This window comes from Podarcis filfolensis (genome assembly GCF_964270895.1).
Source record: "Podarcis filfolensis genome assembly, chromosome: 10".
Classification (NCBI taxonomy): domain Eukaryota; kingdom Metazoa; phylum Chordata; class Lepidosauria; order Squamata; family Lacertidae; genus Podarcis; species Podarcis filfolensis.
Genome location: NC_139612.1, coordinates 69,054,850 through 69,073,496, shown reverse-complemented (window position 1 = coordinate 69,073,496; position 18,647 = coordinate 69,054,850). Strand labels below are relative to the sequence as shown.

General features: G+C 46.3%; 1 protein-coding gene across 1 annotated transcript in view; it reads right to left on the bottom strand.

Moving 5' to 3' along the window:
- Positions 1 to 8,528: 8,528 nt before the first annotated feature.
- Positions 8,529 to 18,647, bottom strand: part of IL15RA (interleukin 15 receptor subunit alpha) — a 38,427-nt gene continuing 28,308 nt past the window's right edge. The window contains exons 5-8 of the mRNA XM_083573111.1: positions 17,314 to 17,349; positions 15,052 to 15,106; positions 11,331 to 11,927; positions 8,529 to 8,655 (exon numbers count right to left, since the gene is read on the bottom strand). Of these exons, the coding sequence (XP_083429237.1) occupies positions 11,756 to 11,927; positions 15,052 to 15,106; positions 17,314 to 17,349 (263 nt within the window). The 3' untranslated portion in view covers positions 8,529 to 8,655; positions 11,331 to 11,755. The remainder of the gene's footprint in view (positions 8,656 to 11,330; positions 11,928 to 15,051; positions 15,107 to 17,313; positions 17,350 to 18,647) is intronic.

Sequence of the window (18,647 nt, the reverse complement as noted above, 5' to 3'; positions counted from 1 at the left end):
CGCTGCCGACGAATCTTTTGTATGAACAAAGCCCTTTGGCATATTGAATTAACAAATAATATTAATAAGGAATCAGCAGACTGGAGTATATCTTAAGAGAGACAAGATTTCTTTCCATGCCACAGAAATCCATTATGCAGTTGGGTGTGTGAATAATAATAATAATAATAATAATAATAATAATAAATTTTATTTATACCCCGCCCTCCCCAGCCGAAGCTGGGCTCAGGGCGGCTAACAACAATCAAAATAATCCAACATTCTAAAAACCTTTCATTATAAAAATTAATTAAAATCAAATTGATGGCAACCATTAAGCAAAATTCTGTGCAGATTGCCAGAGGAGGGGGTCAGGCTGCGCCCTGACCAAAGGCCTGGTGGAACAGCTCTGTCTTGCAGGCCCTGCGGAAAGATGTCAGGTCCCTCAGGAATGTCAGACTTGTAAGCGAGACGCTCCCTTGTGGAAAGGAAAGTTTATATAAAATGGAAGAGAGCCGATTCTTTTTAATCCCTCTGGATTGTCAAGAGTATCCCAAGTGGCTCGTTGTTTATTTTGTATTGTGGTTTACCAATATTGTGGGATTTGTATGCTGCAGAGTTGCAGGGCTTTATTTGGGTAACCTGGCATTTAAGTATTTAGGCTTAGATGGGGAGTCGGAGCACAAGGGAATGTCATAAAAAATTTTTGGAAGCCCCTCTTTGGATAAAGGGCAGGATATAAAGGGAAGAAGAGAGAGGTTCTTGCTTTGAGGAGATGTATATTCCTAATGTAGCTGGTAGTAACACCCATAGGACTTCGTGGGGTTTACTTACAAGTCTCTTCTTCTTTGGCAATCCCTCGTGGCCGAGTAAGATTGTCTTCCATAAACAAGGTTTTAACAATGAGTCCGTAAGTGACTGTGGAGGCCAATTCTAGATCCACGTGTCCTTCCACAGTGGGGACATTGGCATAGCTGTCAACTTACAGATTTGAAAATAAGGGACCAGCAGCCTCGAAAAGGGATCATCAGCCCAAATAAGGGATTTTGCTATTGTAAAGAGTTACATACATTGGTAGGATTGACAGATGCTGTCAATCTGGCATGAGGCGGTTGTGCCGCCGCCACTGAAGCGCCGCTCTTCTGCGTCCCTCCCCATCCCTTCCTCTTCCTCCTCCCTCAGGCCGCCTCCTCAGCTGCCACCACCGCTGCCGCCTCCGGGCTCACGGACAGCGTGGGCGAGAGTCGCTCTCCCTCCCCCCCTCTCTCGGGCGGGGAAGGGTCGATGGAACTACTCACGCCAGGACGATGGTGTCGGCGTGTGCTCTCGTGGCGGAGGACTTGGAGCCGCTGCTTCCCTCCCAAGCCGGGCGAGCATGAAACCTGGGGAATTTAAGGGACATCATCAATGAGGGACAGCAGCGGGACACTGGGATAAGGGAGTTTCCCGCCAAATAAGGGACGGTTGACAGCTATGGACATAGGTTTCCGGGCGGGAGTTGATCACGGTGTGGATTGGCGAAGTGTGCCTTCCTCTTAGCACATTTCTCCCTTGCGCCCCGAGTTTGAGTGTCTTCAAAGCCCATGACACCTTTGGCAAAGGATGTTCTCCAACTGGAGCGCTCGCAGGCCAGTGTTTCCCAGTTGTTGGTGTGTATACTACATTTTTAAACATTTGCCTTGAGAGAGTCTTTAAACTTCTTTTGTTGACCACCAGCATTACGCTTTCCATTTTTAAGTTCGGAAGAGAGTAGTTGCTTTGGAAGAGGATCATCAGGCATCCGAACAACACAACCAGTCCAACGAAGTTGATGTTGAAGAATCATTGCTTCAACATGGGTGATCTTTGCTTCTTCCAGTACACTGGCATTTGTTCGCCTGTCTTCCCAAGTTATGAGTAGACATGCAGAGGATCGCGCTGCTGGTTTGCAGAAGTTCCTTTCTATACTATTGTATAATTGTTTCGACCTGCTATTGAGTTTTTCCCCTTGTGATGGGAATTTTGAGGTCTTAGGATATATGCTATATGTTCATAAGTGTACCAACCAAGCACGTACAGAGATCAGCACAGGAAGACTGACCTGAAACCATTTCGGTTCCCAAACTGACCAAATGTTTTCTCTGCAAGGTCAAAGGAAAATGGAAAAGCCTCCCCATTGTCTTTTCCTTCACAAATCCTGTCTTAAGGGTATGTCTGTGTATGAATAGGGTGGTGAGCCTGTGACAAGCCCAGGAACTAAGTATTTATCATTACAAAAGACTGGCCAGGCTCCCCAGGCAATCCAATCAAGTAACCTGCCAGACAGGAGATAAACAACAACAGGAGAAAAACAACATTCTAATTTCTGTTTTAGACCGCCTTTTCTGTGATGTAGGTATGATGTATCTGGGGGATGGTCTTAGGTTACACCCCTTCTGTGATGTATGTATCATGTTTCTGGGGGTGGTCTTGATCTAGGTAAAGGTAAAGGGACCCCTGACCATTAGGTCCAGTCGTGACTGACTCTGGGGTTGCGGCGCTCATCTCGCTTTACTGGCCGAGGGAGCCGGCGTACAGCTTCCGGGTCATGTGGCCAGCATGACTAAGCCGCTTCTGGCGAACCAGAGCAGCACACGGAAATGCCGTTTACCTTCCCGCTGGAGCGGTACCTATTTATTTACTTGCACTGGCGTGCTTTCGAACTGCTAGGTTGGCAGGAGCAGGGACCAAGCAACGGGAGCTCACCCTGTGGTGGGGATTCAAACCACCAACCTTCTGATCGGCAAGCCCTAGACTCTGGTTTAACCCACAGCGCCACCCACATCTTGATCTACAGGGTGGCAATTTCAAAAGTCCATATAAGGCATTGCACGCCATTGTTCTAGGTTCCTCCTCCTTTCCTGCGGGTGAGGGGAGCACCCTGTTGCAACAGTTCAATAAAGATCAAGCTTACTAGCTGCTTTGCTTCTCAATATTCTCTGGTTGGCCTCTGTTATTTTCTCCTACCAATAGGGAACCTAAGTAAGGACTCTATATGGGCTCTTGGATACCCCATAAGGGAAAAGGGCAATTTTTTGTTTACAACACCTTGCATCATCCTCGGCAAGCCCTATCCTGCAGCTCTGATTGTCCCATGCTGGGTGTTGGTATTTGGAGACTAACAACATCTGGGGGGGGGGCTGCAGAATTTCTCAATCTCTGTTCCAAAATTACCATCCTTGTGCATTTTATTTAAAGTGCTGCATGTGTGGAACGAGTCTTCTGTCGCCACGAGGTGGCAGCACAGCTGATGGCTGATGTGGGGAAAAGCCAAGAAGCTGAGCAATGTTTCTATAGGCAACAGCAGCAGCGAGAATATTGGTAGCCAGCTCTTGGAATGGAAATAATATTCCAACAAAAAGAGAATGGTTGAGTAAACTATGTGAGTATCTGGAGTTAGCTAAACTGACGGATTTAATAAGGCACGAACCCAAAACTATGATACAGAAACAATGGGATTGTTTAAATGAATATTTACACAAACAGGGCTCAAATACGAAAATTTGGTTGTGCTTAGGCTAGCCTTGTGAAGAATATAAAGAATATAAAGATTTGATGGATTGTGAAAGAACTTAAGGAAAGGAAGTGACTGAAGAACAGATGTAAAGGTGAACTAGAAATTAAGAGACGTGCGGTGAATGCGGTGCAAGTCTTTTATAATATTTTAACTAGGATTTTTATATGGTAATGTTTAAAGTATAAATTTGGTATTATTGTTTACGAAAAGTATTTCCTTTTCCTTTTTGGCTTTCCCCCCTTCTTTTCTTTTCTTTTCTTTTTTTTCTTCTGTAGCCTTCAATTGGTAAATGTGCAGATAATCATGTTTATACTGATAGGTATGAATTCTGTTTTGATTTTTCTTTTTTATTTATCTTCTTGTAATATTTAAGAAAATTAATAATAAAATAAAAAGAAGCTCAGCAATGATCTCCTGAGTCCCATTGTGGCCGCACATTTTATTCTGGCACAACGCCTGCGCCAGTCGCTCTCAGTTAGCATCCCTCACAACGTTGTTCATGAAGATAATACTGGCTCTCTGGCAGAATATCTGAGCCACAATATTTTCAGCAGGAGTAATTTCCCAGGAAATGTGCAGCCTTCAACAGCAGCTGCAAAATCTGTGCAGGAAAGCTGGTTCAGTTTACTTATTTGGGGGTGTGCAAGTTCCTCCTTCTTGCATTATTCCACCTCTTAAATTCTAGACCATGGGTAGGTAAACTAAGGCCCGGGGGCCGGATCTGGCCCATTCGCCTTCTCAATCCGGCCCCCAGACAGTCCGGGAATCCGTGTGTTTTCACATGAGTAGAATATGTCCTTTTATTTAAAATGCATCTCTGGGTTATTTGTGGGGCATAGGAATTCGTTCATTTTCTCTCTCCCAAAATATAGTCCGGCTCCTCACAAGGTCTGAGGGACAGTGGACCGGCCCACAGCTGAAAAAGTTTGCTGACTCCTGAGCTAGACTATCCACCCTCATTCTCATCAAGGGTGGCAAGGATTTTTACTTGCAAATCCCCTCCGCTCTTCCCATGCACCTCCTAAATCTGTTGCAAGAGTTGCTCCAACCTGCCAAGGAATGAGGAAAAAAACGGCCTGAAAATAAATATTAATCCAAAGTCAAAGCTGAGCTGAAAGCAGCCAGCTCCCAGCAATACTTTTTGACTTCCTGTGTGAATAACTGCAAGTGCTTTGCCTGTCCTTGATTTCCCTACCAATTCTGCTCGGCTGGGGAGGGCGGGATATAAATAAAATTTGTTATTATTTATTGTTATTATTAAAAGAAAGAAAAAAATACGTTTCATGGTGATGGGTAGATTTTTGTCTGGTAAAGAAAAGGAACGTACAAAACCATGAATTTAAATGTCATATTGGCCCCGTTAAACATAATGCCTTGTTTGTCCAGGAAACCTAAGTAGCTTTATTTGCCCTGTTCTTTGCAAATCCCAATAATTACAATGGGATATAGAGGTAAATTGGACACCCCCACGCTGATTGCAGCTTCAGAGGGGGTGGTTTTCATAGAATCATCGAATCCATGTGGATCCGCGCTCTGTAACCACGTTTTTGCGCCATTGCGGCCCCAGGCAACAGTGGGTGCGGGGTTTTTTTGGTGCAAGCTGTAGCCATGGACATGCTATGTGATCTGATGGCGAATTTGGGGTGACCCAATGTAAAAATCCTGAGGATCCATGGGCTTTTACCTCCCCCCTCCCAGGCAGCCTCCTTTATTGCTAGCGTCCCTTATCTCCCTCCTGATCGCTTGCCAATCAGCTGCTTCCCTTCAATACCCCCTCCCTCTTTCAAAAAAGAAAAAGGAAAAAAAAAAGCATGATCTGCTTTTCTCCCCTGGGCAATTCGGCTCCAGGGACCACGCATTCGCTCCATAAGACGCACAGACATTTCTGTTATGTACTGAAGTTCTCACCCTGGGCCAGCAGGGGGATACTGTAGATAGTTTTCACTCAGGTCTGCATATGCAAATAAGGGATTGAAAGTGACGTTCAGAGATTGGATAGTTACAGAAAATGGTTACTGTTGCATTGTAGTGGAGCTCTATATAAGCAGGCTGGCTGAACCCTTCAGTTCAGTTCTGTTCTGGCTTGTGAATAAACAAGAGCTGTTTGAAGAATCGCTGTCGTCTGATATGTTCACCCACAACTTAACAATTTCCCCTTAATTTTTAGGAAGAAAAAAGTGTGTCTTAATGGAGTGAAAAATACGGTAATTATTTGCTGCTGCTCAGCACAGTACCTGCTATGCATGCTCTCCTGTTCTCTGCTCCAGGCATGAGAAAGGATTTGCTGCAGAGCCTAAGGTCTACCTGCAACCACTCTCTGCTCTTAGGCTGCAGATCAGACCTTGCTTCCACAGCACAGGAGGCAAAGTTTATTCCGTTCCTGAGCTTGTCGGCAAAGGCTTTCCCTCCCTGTACCTCACTCAGATGCCACAAAGCTCATAGAGACTCAAAAGCTTTGCCCTCAAGGGCAAAGGGCAGCTGCTGGTGAGACTACGACTGTTTTTTAAAAAAATATCTTTTCTGACAGCTGTGCCTACCTTACGTCCTCTGGGAAAACAGTCTCTGTTAAGGCTACGCTCTTTTATTTTGCTATTCCCTGCCCACCCACCCCCAAATTCAGTTGCAACGAGAAACACGCATGGACCTGTTGCAGGGATTTATGTATAGGTTGGGCGGAAGTTGCCCCTCCAGCAGATATCATGCACATGCAGCCCACTACCAAAACCAGCACAATCGCTTTTGTGACTTTTGTGATTTGTCCCCACAAAACACTTCATCACGGTTTCTTCCTAACTATTCAAAGGGCCTTTGCTGCACGATACCAAATGTAAGAATTCACTGATAAATGTCTCTATGCACTGGCTCACTGGGAAAACCTCAGAAATTCATATAGACATGTGAGCTCAGCTCCTCAGCAGTCCCTCTGCCTGAGTGATAATTCCTGGCATCCTGATACCTGAGTGCCAGACAGGTAGCCATTCCAGAAATAACAAACCCAGATGAAGACAAAAGGGTGTGATTAACTTGGCTGGGAAACAGGGAAATGTAAATATCTCTTTTGTTACACTTGATGGGTGTTTGGTGGAGGGCAAGGAGAACCATGGGGCAGGGTCCAGGATGCTCAGATTCCTGCCACCAGACCTCCCCTTTCATGATGTAACCGTGATGTATTAGTGATGTAGTTTGGGGGTATGTAACATGGGGATTAGCAGCTAATAAAAGTTTGGGTTCTCTTTTGTTTGGGGCTTCCATCTTGTTCCACCTGGTGGCAGGTGGGAGTCCTGTCACGACAGTCTTCAATAAAGACCAATCCTACTGGCTGCTGTTTTGCTCTGGTATTCCTGGCTGGTGTCCTTGTTTTTTGTCCAAGGGAGCCCTCAGATTTCTCTGTTAACAGACCCACAAATTCCTTGCAAATGTATCTTGTGGGGTTTCCCCCCCCCATATTGCATTTTTATGTTGTGAACCGCCCTGATTCCATTTTTCCAATTAGCTTCTCTCTAAAAAGAACAGGTGTCTTCTCTTTTGCTTTCTCTGTCCTTCTGGCTGTTTTAAGAGCTTCCAGCAAACAAAAGGGGCATTAATAATAATAATAATAATAATAATAATAATAATAATAATAATTTGTATACTGCCCTATTCCTGCAGGTCACAGGGTAGTTACAACGTAAAATCACGAAATGAAAACACAAAACACATAATTAAAATAAAAACGACAACAACCCAATAACACACACCCCAAACACATTTTAAAAGGGCACTGGACACTGCTTGATTCAAGTCAACTTTTAAAGTAATATACAGATGGGTCTTGAACTTGTTTTGTAAAGTCGTTTTTGTGCTGGAGAAGAAGCCCCCACATCCGGAAATCTCAAATACAATTTGATGAAAGCAAAGTTATTAAAGGGTGGCTTTGGAAGAGAGGTAGGTTTTGGTTACACTTTACAGAAACTGAACACCCCCTCTCCCCACGTTCAGAAAGGGTCTATGAGAGACACACAAATGAGTAATTTAAATGCTAGACAGTCCATTGGTTTTAGAAGTCTTTAATTGGTTGGCAGTTCTTGGGGGGGGGAACCCACAAGATTTTCACAGAGGCATTGAGACCCCACCAACTATTTCTCCCACTCAGAGAAATAGTTTGGCTTCTCCTCCTAATGGCTGGCTCTGTGTATCGATCTACTTCTCTTAACCATGAAATACACTTTAATACAACTCATTCGGCGCTTTTAAATACAGTCACACCTCATGTTACGTTTGCTTCAGGTTGAGCGTTTTCAGGTTGCATCCCGCGGAGACCCGGAAGTACCAGATAAGGGTTACTTCCGGGTTGCACAGACGCGCAAAATGACGTCACGCGCAGGCGCAGAAGCAGCGAATTGCGACACGCGCAGACGCGGGATGCATTCCTTTCAGGATCCATTCCAAAGGCCCATTCGCAAGCAGAGGTACCACTGTACCAACTTGTTTTATTGAGAGTATGAGGTTTCCTGGCTAAGTGTTAGATGCATGGGAGGGGGGGCTGTTTTAGAACTGTAACACTGGAAGGGGTACCCCCAAAGATCATCTAGTACCACCCCCTGCAAGGCCTCAAGACCCCCTTTCTTGCATGCACCCCCCGAAGCAAAGGGCTCACTTGGGTATGTGCCCATTGGGTCTTTGGGCTTTCTTGACCCTTACAAAGAACATGAAAAGAACCCCACGGGACCAGAAGAATGACCTACCTAAATTAGCACCCTATTAAAAACTAGACACCTATCGGGAGCCCATAAACAACAGGACGCGAGCACAACAGTGCTCTCTCCATATCTGAACCCCAAATGCTTTGGTATTCGGAGGTGAGCTGCCCCGATCCTTGAGGTAAGCGTATAACCAGCCATGACTAGTAGTCACTGATAGCATCATCCTCTACGGACCCGTCTATTCCCTTTAAAATCTGCCCCCTTAGAATGAATGGGGCATCAATGTCAATTGCAGCCTTAGCCGGAATGACCCAAGACGTCGCAGCTGCCTCGACTTCGTCCATTGCCTCTCCAGCTTCAAATCTGAGCCCAGCCATGTCTTCCCAGGGCTGTCAAATGTTTTCTTCCTGCTGAGAAATCTTCCTTTCTCCCTCGACATCTCTGGCACGCTCATCCCACCTGAAAGAGGGAACGGAGGTTGTCAAGGCAAGCCACAAGGAAATCCGCCGCCATTTTTCCTGCCTTTCTGTTTCCTTTAAGCTGATCCGTTAACCGAAAAAAGGTGCAACCGTAGCAAAAATAAAGTAAACAAACAATAAAATCTAAACCATAAAAGTGTCACATCAGGGAAGGGCAAAAATACAAAGCGACAACGCAGCCAAAAAGGGACGGTGAAGTATTAACTCATACGAAGATTCCCTCAAACTTTTAGAGTATTCTCCACTGTATCCACAATTGCACACCAACCTGTTTCTCCAAATCCTGATTTAGCCCTAACTCTGGACATACTGTAGGGACGCGGGTGGCACTGTGGGTTAAACCACAGAGCCTAGGACTTGCCGATCAGAAGGTCGGCGGTTCGAATCCCTGCGACGGAGTGAGCTCCCGTTGCTCAGTCCCTGCTCCTGCCAACCTAGCAGTTTGAAAGCACGTCAAAGTGCAAGTAGATAAATAGCTACCGCTCCAGCGGGAAGGTAAATGGCGTTTCCGTGCACTGCTGCTGGCCACATGACCCGGAAGCTGTACGCCGGCTCCCTCGGCCAATAAAGCGAGATGAGCGCCGCAACCCCAGAGTCGATCACGACTGGACCTAACGGTCAGGGGTCCCTTTACCTTTACCTGGACATACTTAGGCTTTACCCTGCACCACAGTAGGTTCTCCTTGTGTCTAAATCCATTCCTACAAATACTACAGCTCTCCTCTAAGGAGGCCTCACCCTGAGCCTAGACAGATGCCTGTCTACATCTTAAACTTTCCATTTTGCCCGAGCTGAAGAGCTGACACAATCTCATGGGTGAACATCTGGAACCTCCAGATTATTTACTTGTTAAGTGGTGAAAACTTAGGCAACACCCCAAAGGCAGCACTCCAAAAGCCCTTTATATATATAAATATTAGAAAAATTACGCAACATGATGGATGGCGGAACATTGAACAGATGTGCAGATGTGCATTTCCCAAGGGCCTTGGCTGAGGGTATGTGTGTGTCTTCTCAAAACACACAAAGTCCAGGCCTCCTATTATTTGGGACACTGGCACGATGGCAGCAGGAGTGCCTGGCCACCAGCTTAGAAGGCTTTAAAGGAATTATTATTGTTGTTTTTACTGTTATTGTTATTATTAAGATCAAACCTCTCCATTCTTAGTTAAAGCTATGGTTTTCCCAGTAGTGATGCATGGAAGTGAGAGCTGGACCATAAAGAAGGCTGATCGCCGAAGAATGGATGCTTTTGAATTCTGGTGCTGGAGGAGACTCTTGAGAGTCCCATGGACTGCAAGAAGATCAAACCTCTCCATTCTGAAGGAAATTAGCCCTGAGTGCTCACTGGAAGGACAGATCCTGAAGCTGAGGCTCCAAGACTTTGGCCACCTCATGAGAAGAGAAGACTCCCTGGAAAAGACCCTGATGTTGGGAAAGATGGAGGGCACAAGGAGAAGGGGATGACAGAGGACGAGATGGTGGGACAGTGTTCTTGAAGCTACCAGCATGAGTTTGACCAAACTGCGGGAGGCAGTGGAAGACAGGAGTGCCTGGTGTGCTCTGGTCCAGGGGGTCACAAAGAGTCAGACACGACTAAACGACTAAACAACAACATTATTATTCCACCAGGGCGGTGTACACCATTAAGAACACTAATAATAATAATAATAATAATAATAATAATAATAATAATAATAATAATAATTAATAATAATAACAACATTATTATTATTTATACCCCACTCATCTGGCTGGGTTTCTCCAGCCACTCTGGGTAGCTCCCAACAGAATAAATCATCATCATCATCAAGCAACAAAACATCAAACATTAAAAACTTCCCTAAACAGGGCTGCCTTCAGATGTCTTCTAAAAGTCAGATACAGTGGTACCTCTGGTTATGAACTTAATTCGTTCCAGAGGTCCGTTCTTAAGCTGAAACTGTTCTTAACCTGAGGCACCACTTTAGCTAATGGGGCCTCCCACTGAAGCCACGTGGTTTCTGTTCTCATCCTGAAGCAAAGTTCTTAACCTGAGGTACTATTTCTGGGTTAGCAGAGTCTGTAACCTAAAGCGTCTGTAACCAGAGGTACCACTGTAGTTGTTTATTTCCTTGACATCTGATGCCGGGAGGCCATTCCATGAATGAATACAAAACAGGTGGCAACGACCAGCAATCCGTAGGAAAATATTTTACTCTCCCAGGATCTGAAAGGTTAAACCCAGACACTTGTTAAAAGGTAAAGGTAAAGGGACCCTTGACCATTAGGTCCCGTCGTGACCGACTCTGGGGTTGCGGCGCTCATCTCGCTTTATTGGCTGAGGGAGCCGGCGTGCAGCTTCCAGGTCATGTGGCCAGCATGACTAAGCCGCTTCTGGTGAACCAGAGCAGCGCATGGAAACGCCGTTTACCTTCCAGCCGGAGCGATACCTATTTATCTACTTGCACTTTGACGTGCTTTTGAACTGCTAGGTTGGCAGGAGAAGGAACTGAGCAACGGGAGCTCACCCCATCGCAGGGATTCGAACCGCCGAGCTTCTGATCGGCAAGTCCTAGGCTCTGTGGTTTAACCCACAGCGCCACCCACGTCCCTCTTCCACCACCTCTAACAGCAGCCAAATAAAACACGGAAAAGTGTTATATTTCAGCTCACCTTTCTTTCTCAGACCCCCAGTGGGATCCAGGTGAAACTTCCATCCATCTTCAGCTCCTCCTCAGCCTCCTTTGAATCTTCTGATCATCGGGGGACATTGTTCTCCAGTTTTTCCAACTTCTTAGTTTTCCTTTTCTCTCTCTCTCTGCCTCTGGCAAGCTCTGGGAGACAGACCGGGACAGGTTGCAGTCCTTGTACGGACACATCCACTTTGTTTGCAACCTGGGTACATAAAATGTCGGCACCTAGCCGCAGCAGAATTCCTAGGGATGACTTCCTAGGAAACGCTTCGCAACGAGGGAGTGGCTCCATCCCTAGTCCAACTACATGCACCAGGGATTTTGAAACTTGCTTCTCCGTGAGTCTGCCAGTCTCCCAAGACTGATTCCCCCTCTCCAAGTTCTTAGGGCGGCTTGGTTTTGGGCTCAGCCGCTGGAGGGAGAACAGTGAGGCGGCAACATCCGGACCCCTTCGTCGGTGGGTCTCAGGTCATCGGGGCTGCCGGCAGCCGGGGGCGCCTGGTCTCCTGGTTCTGACCTCTCGGCAGCCATGGGGATTTGCTCTTCCAGTGGAATATCCGCCTGTCCCTGAACAGAACTGCAGAATGGGGGGGGGGGAGAACAAAACAGGTATGAGGACAGATGCAAAACTTGGGGGCTATTAGGGATCCAGGCTGAGGGCCTTCTCGGTGGTGGCGCCCACCCTGTGGAACGCTCTCCCATCAGGTGTCAAGGAAAGAAACAACTATCTGACTTTTAGAAGACATCTGAAGGCAGCCTTGTTTAGGGAAGTTTTCAATGTTTGATGTTTTACTGTGTTTTTAATATTCTGTTGGGAGCCACCCAGAGTGGCTGGGGAAACCCAGCCAGATGGGTGGGGTATAAATAATAAGTTGTTGTAGTTATTATTATTATTATTATTATTATTATTATTATTAATCAACCCTCTGAGGAAATCCGCCATAGGCCTCAAAGGGGTAGAGACTGCTTTTAAAAAAACCCATGTATTTCTAAGGCAAAAACCAAAGGCCTATTTATTTATTTCTAATCTCCTGTATTTATTTATTTTTAATCTCCAGAGCCTGGTGTGCTCTGGTCCATGGGGTCACGAAGAGTCGGACACGACTAAACGACTAAACAACAAATCTCCTGTTGGAAGCCGCCCAGAGTGGCTGGAGAAACTCAGTCAGATTGGCAGGGTATGAGTAGTAAATTATTATTATTTATTATTTATTTATTATTATTCATTTTATTTACATTCATCCTTTTTTCTCCTAGGAGTTCAACATGCGACACAAGGTTCGAACCTTCCTCAACCAAACCGCACAACAACTCCGTGAGGCAAGTTAGGCTGAAAGATGGTGCTTGTTGCAGTGTGCTCCGTAGCTAAGTGGAGACTTGAACCCTGGTCTTCCAGGCCCCAATACGACACTCGATAATCACTGTACTAAAGGAACCCTGACCGTTAGATCCAGTCGTGACCGACTCTGGGGTTGTGGCGCTCATCTCGCTTTATTGGCCAAGGGAGCCAGCGTACAGCTTCCGGGTCATGTGACCAGCATGACTAAACCGCTTCTAGTGAACCAGAGCAGCGCATGGAAATGCCGTTTACCTTCCTGCCGGAGTGGTACCTATTTATCTACTTGCACTTTGATGTGCTTTTGAACTGCTAGGTTGGCAGGAGCAGGGACCGAGAAACGGGAGCTCACCCCGTCGCGGGGATTTGAACCGCCAACCTTCTGATCGGCAAGCCCTAGGCTCTGTGGTTTAACCCACAGGGCCACCCGCGTCCCTAACCACTGTACTACTGGCTTCTAATTCACTCCCTTTCCTCCATGCATATTTCCACACTCTACTTCTTCCACTATCTATTACAGATAAGAAATCACTCGTCTTAGATGCCAATACAAGCTACAAGAAAGGAGATGTCGACTCAACATCAGGAAGAGCTTTCTGACAGAAGAGCTGTGTGACATTAGAATAGATTCCCTCGGAAGGTTGTGGACTCTGCTCCCTTGGGGGTTTTTAAACAGAGGTTGGATGGTAATAATAATAGTAGTAATAATAATAATAATAATAATAATAATAATAATAATAATAATAATAAATTATTATTTCTAACCGCCCATCTGGCTGGGTTTCCCCAGCCACTCTGGGCGGCTTCCACTGAATATTAAAAACAATACAGCATCAGACATTAAAAACTTCCCTAAACAGGGCTGCAGTTGTCTTTTAAAAGTAAAATAGTTGTTTATTGCCTTGACATCTGCTGGGAGGGCGTTCCACAGGGCAGGTGCCACCACCGAGAAGGCCCTCTGCCTGGTTCCCTGTAGCTTGGCTTCTCACGGTGAGGGAACCGCCAGAAGGCCCTCAGAGCTGGACCTCAGTGTCCGGGCAGAACGATGGAGGTGGAGATGCTCCTTCAGGTATACTGGACCGAGGCCGTTTAGGGCTTTCAAGGTCAGCACCAACACTTTGAATTGTGCTCGGAAACGTACTGGGAGCCAATGTGGGTCTTTCAGGACCGGTGTTATGTGGTCTCGGTGGCCACTCCCAGTCACCAGTCTAGCTGCCGCATTCTGGATTAATTGCAGTTTCCGAGTCACCTTCAAAGGTGGCCCCACGTAGAGCGCATTTCAGTAGTCTAAGTGGGACATAATCTGCCATGGATGCTTTAGCTGAGATTCCTGCATTGAGGGGTTAGAGTAGATGACCCACGGGGTCCCTTCCAACTCTACGATTTTAGGATTCTATACGTTGTGCTCAGCACTGTTGTTAGAAAAGCGGAATGCAACTATCAAGTCAAAATCAAAACAGATTTCCCTGGAGGGAGTGAAGGAGGAGTTTAAGAGGCGCTACTCAGTGAAAGCTGGACCATAAAGAAGGCTGATCGCCGAAGAATGGATGCTTTTGAATTCTGGTGCTGGAGGAGACTCTTGAGAGTCCCATGGACTGCAAGAAGATCAAACCTATCCACTCTGAAAGAAATCAGCCCTGAGTGCTCACTGGAAGGACAGATCCTGAAGCTGAGGCTCCAAGACTTTGGCCACCTCATGAGAAGAGAAGACTCCCTGGAAGAGACCCTGATGCTGGGAAAGATGGAGGGCACAAGGAGAAGGGGACGACAGAGGACGAGATGGTGGGACAGTGTTCTCGAAGCTACCAGCATGAGTCTGACCAAACTGCGGGAGGCAATGGAAGACAGGAGGGCCTGGCGTGCTCTGGTCCAGGGGGTCACGAAGAGTTGGACACGACTAAACGACTAAACAACACTCAGAAGGTTGCATGCAGAAGGTTTAGGTCCCAGCATCTCCACTTAGGAGATGTTGCCTAAAGCCCTGGAGAGCTGCTGCCAGCCAGTGTGGGCAATACTAGATGGGCCAATGGTGTGACTCTGCAGAAGGCTGCTTCCTAAGCTCCTACGAATTGCTTTGCACTTCATTGGGCAGCTTGCAATTCCTGCATCGGACTGCTCATGGGTTCCAGGCCTAGGGATTGCTCAGTCGGTGGAGCGTGTGTTTCTTAATCTCATGGTTACGAGTTCGAATCCCACATTGGGCAAAAGATTCCTGCACTGCAGGGGGTTAGACTGAATGACCCTTGTGGTCCTTTCCAACTCTACAATTCCATTATTCCATGAAATGTCCATGTCTCCACTTGACCTTGCCAAAGGTTGCCTCCACTTGCAACCACTAGGGGGAGGAGCCACGCGACGAACTTACCGCCATCTTCTACGGCACCAGAATGCAAGACATCCTACCAGGAGCACCACTAAAACTAAAGAAGAAAGAAAAAGTTAAGAGTTAGCAATATGATAACCTAAAGGCCTTGGCTTTCTTCCCAGCTTGCTTGTCTCTGAGCAGGCCCTAGGTAAAGGGACCCCTGACCATTAGGTCCAGTCGTGGCCGACTCTGGGGTTGCGGCGCTCATCTCGCTTTACTGGCCAAGGGAGCCAGCGTACAGCTTCCGGGTCATGTGGCCAGCAGGACTAAACCGCTTCTGGTGAACCAGAACAGCGCACGGAAACACCGTTTACCTTCCCACCAGAGTGGTACCTATTTATCTACCTGTGCTTTGACGTGCTTTCGAACTGCTAGGTGGGCAGGAGCAGGGGCCGAGCAACAGGAGCTCACCCCGTCGCGGGGATTCGAACCGCCGACCTTCTGATTGGCAAGCCCTAGGCTCAGTGGCCTTGGCCTTCTTCTCAGCTTGCTTGTCTCTGAGCCGGCCCTAGTTATCGGCTAATGCAATGTGATGGAACGACGATGTCCCAATTGTCAGGAGATGATCAAAGATCAGCCATGGAATGCTCACAAATAAGGCAGCTTTTAGGGAGGAAGTGAAAGGTCACTCTGGGAAATGCCTAACGCAGGCATTGTGGGGAATTCTGAGGGGCAGAAAGTGGCGGGGGGGGGGGGGCGAGTAAGCATTTGACCAATAGGTTTGGGACAAAGGAAGCATGGAGTGGAAGAAGGCAGAGACCAACGAGTCAATGGAACGGAAGACAGACTTCACCATGATAATAATACAGTGGTACCTTGGTTTTTTGGGACATGGGTGGCACTGTGGGTTAAACCACAGAGCCTAGGACTTGCCAATCAGAAGGTCGGCGGTTCGAATCCCCGCGACGGGATGAGCTCCCGTTGCTCAGTCCCTGCTCCTGACAACCTAGCAGTTCGAAAGCACGTCAAAGTGCAAGTAGATAAATAGGTACCACTCCGGCGGGAAGGTAAACGGCGTTACTGTGCGCTGCTCTGGTTCACCAGAAGCGGCTTAGTCCTGCTGGCCACATGACTGTACAGCTGTATGCCGGCTCCCTCAGCCTATAGAGCAAGATGAGCGCCGCAACCCCAGAGTCATCCACAACTGGACCTAATGTTCAGGGGTCCCTTTACCTTTACCTTGGTTTACTAACTTAATCCGTTCAGGAAGTCCGTTCTTAAACCAAAGCGTTCTTAAACCATAGTAGACCATAGTAGAGTGGGGGACTCAATTTACAAATGGAACACACTCAACAGGAAGCGGAACATGTTCTGCTTCCAAGGCGAAGTTCACAAACCAAAACACTGACATCTGGGTTTTGCAGCGTTCTTAATCCAAGTTGTTCATAAACAGTGATTTTTTTTCTAAAAAAAAATGTTTAGGTGTACTCTCATTTTGACTGAAGAACACCACCATTTTAAAGGCCACCATTAGGGGCAGTAACAGAACTGATGATTCACTGTGCTAGATAAAACTATTTTTTTTTAGTTTCTTCTCCCGTTAGATTCACAAAATGTTTAAGGGTATGTGTACCCCTGCGTCCCCCCAGGAAAAGCACTAATAATAATAATTTCTTTTATTTATACTCTGCCCATCTGGGTGGGACAGAATAGTATTTATTGATCTATTCATTTAATCTGCATACTGCCCTATACTCGTAGATCTCAGGGCGGTTCACTACATCATCATCATCATCATCATAATATAATTTTATTTATACCCTGTCCTTCCCGGTTCAGAAAACCGGGCTCAGGGCGGCTAACAACAAATTCAAAACACTTAACTGATGCAACAAAAAACAGCATAAAATACAGTATAAAACGTGAATAACAATAAATTCAGAATTCAAAAATCAATTAAGGGGGGAAATCCATTCAATAAACATTAGATGATGACCAGGGCTAGCTGGCTAAGTTAGTCCTATTTGGACCAGCGAGGAGACCAGGGAAGAATTCACTGTGGGATCCCAGAGCGGGTAATCTTCATAAAAAGGGGAGGGAAGGAAGGGAAGGGAATATATATATAAAAAACACAAAATGTATAAGAAAAATAAGAAAAGAGACCACCCTATAGCCCCTTGAGTAAGGGGGGGGGGCGTTCCTGCGTCTCCTCTATTGGTTTGAACTAGGAAGACAAGACTAGAATTCTAATTTAAGAATTTAAATCCATCTTGTATGGTCACATGACTGCTAACAATCCACAAACCCCAAACTATTCCTCACCTAGGCAAGATACTCCGATCCTCAAGGGGAGGGAACCTGAAAAAGGAAGAATAAAGAACATTACATGCAAAAATGCCTGGTTCTTTCTTTTAGCAAATACTTGTAGTCCCACTTAAATGTATTTTGTAATTCTGAGCAAGTGCAAAGATTTGTGACAGAACACAGAAGTAGGTATCCTGGTGCAACAGTTTGATATATATTTTTTAAATTTCTAGTCCTTAAGGTTGGGAAACAGGTCTGAGTTTAGGTAGTGTTATGTACCGAGTTGAATAGGATCCAAAATGCAGCAGTCTGATTGGTCCTAGAACAATAGGATCCAGAATGCAGCAGTCTGATTGGTCCTAGAACGATAGGGTCCAGAATGCAGCAGTCTGATTGGTCCTAGAACAATAGGATCCAGAATGCAGCAGTCTGATTGGTCCTAGAACAATAGGATCCAGAATGCAGCAGTCTGATTGGTCCTAGAACGATAGGGTCCAGAATGCAGCAGTCTGATTGGTCCTAGAACAATAGGATTCAGAATGCAGCAGTCTGATTGGTCCACAGGAGCCACCCAATCCAGCTCCAGGTGGAAGTGAATCCGCAACCTGATTGGCCTACAGGAGAATCCTGGAATTAGCCAATCACGTGGGGCCCATTGTGTAAATAATGTATATAAGGCAGACATTATGGGGGAACTTCCATTCCTCTTCACCACTATGAGCTGAATAAAGAGCATGAAATCCACTCTCGACTCCGAGTATATTTCAGGTGGGAAATAAAATCCTCAAAACCACAGTGAGCCCACAGTGTGATGCAGCAGCAAAAAAAGCGAATGCTATTCTAGGTTGGATCAACAGAAGTCTAGTATCTGGATCAAGGGAAGTCATAGTCCCACTATATTCTGCCTTGGTAGGATCCCACCTGGAATACGGTGTCCAATTCTGGGTGCCACAATTTAAGAAGGATGTTGACAAGCTGAAAGGTGTGCAGAGGAGGGCAACCAAGATGATCAAGGGTCTGGAAACTAAGCCTGATGAGGAACGGTTGAAGGAGCTGGGTATGTTTAGCCTGGATAAGAGGATATAGGAGAGTCATCTTCAAATATTTCAAGGGCTGTCCCATGGAAGAAGAAGAGTTTGGATTTGATATCCCGCTTTATCACTACCCGAAGGAGTCTCAAAGCGGCTAACATTCTCCTTTTCCTTCCTCCCTCACAACAAACTCTGTGGGGTGAGTGGGGCTGAGAGACTTCAGAGAAGTGTGACTGGCCCAAGGTCACCCAGCAGCTGCATGTGGAGGAGCGGGGAAGCGAACCCGGTTCACCAGATTATGAATCTACCGCTCCTAACCAC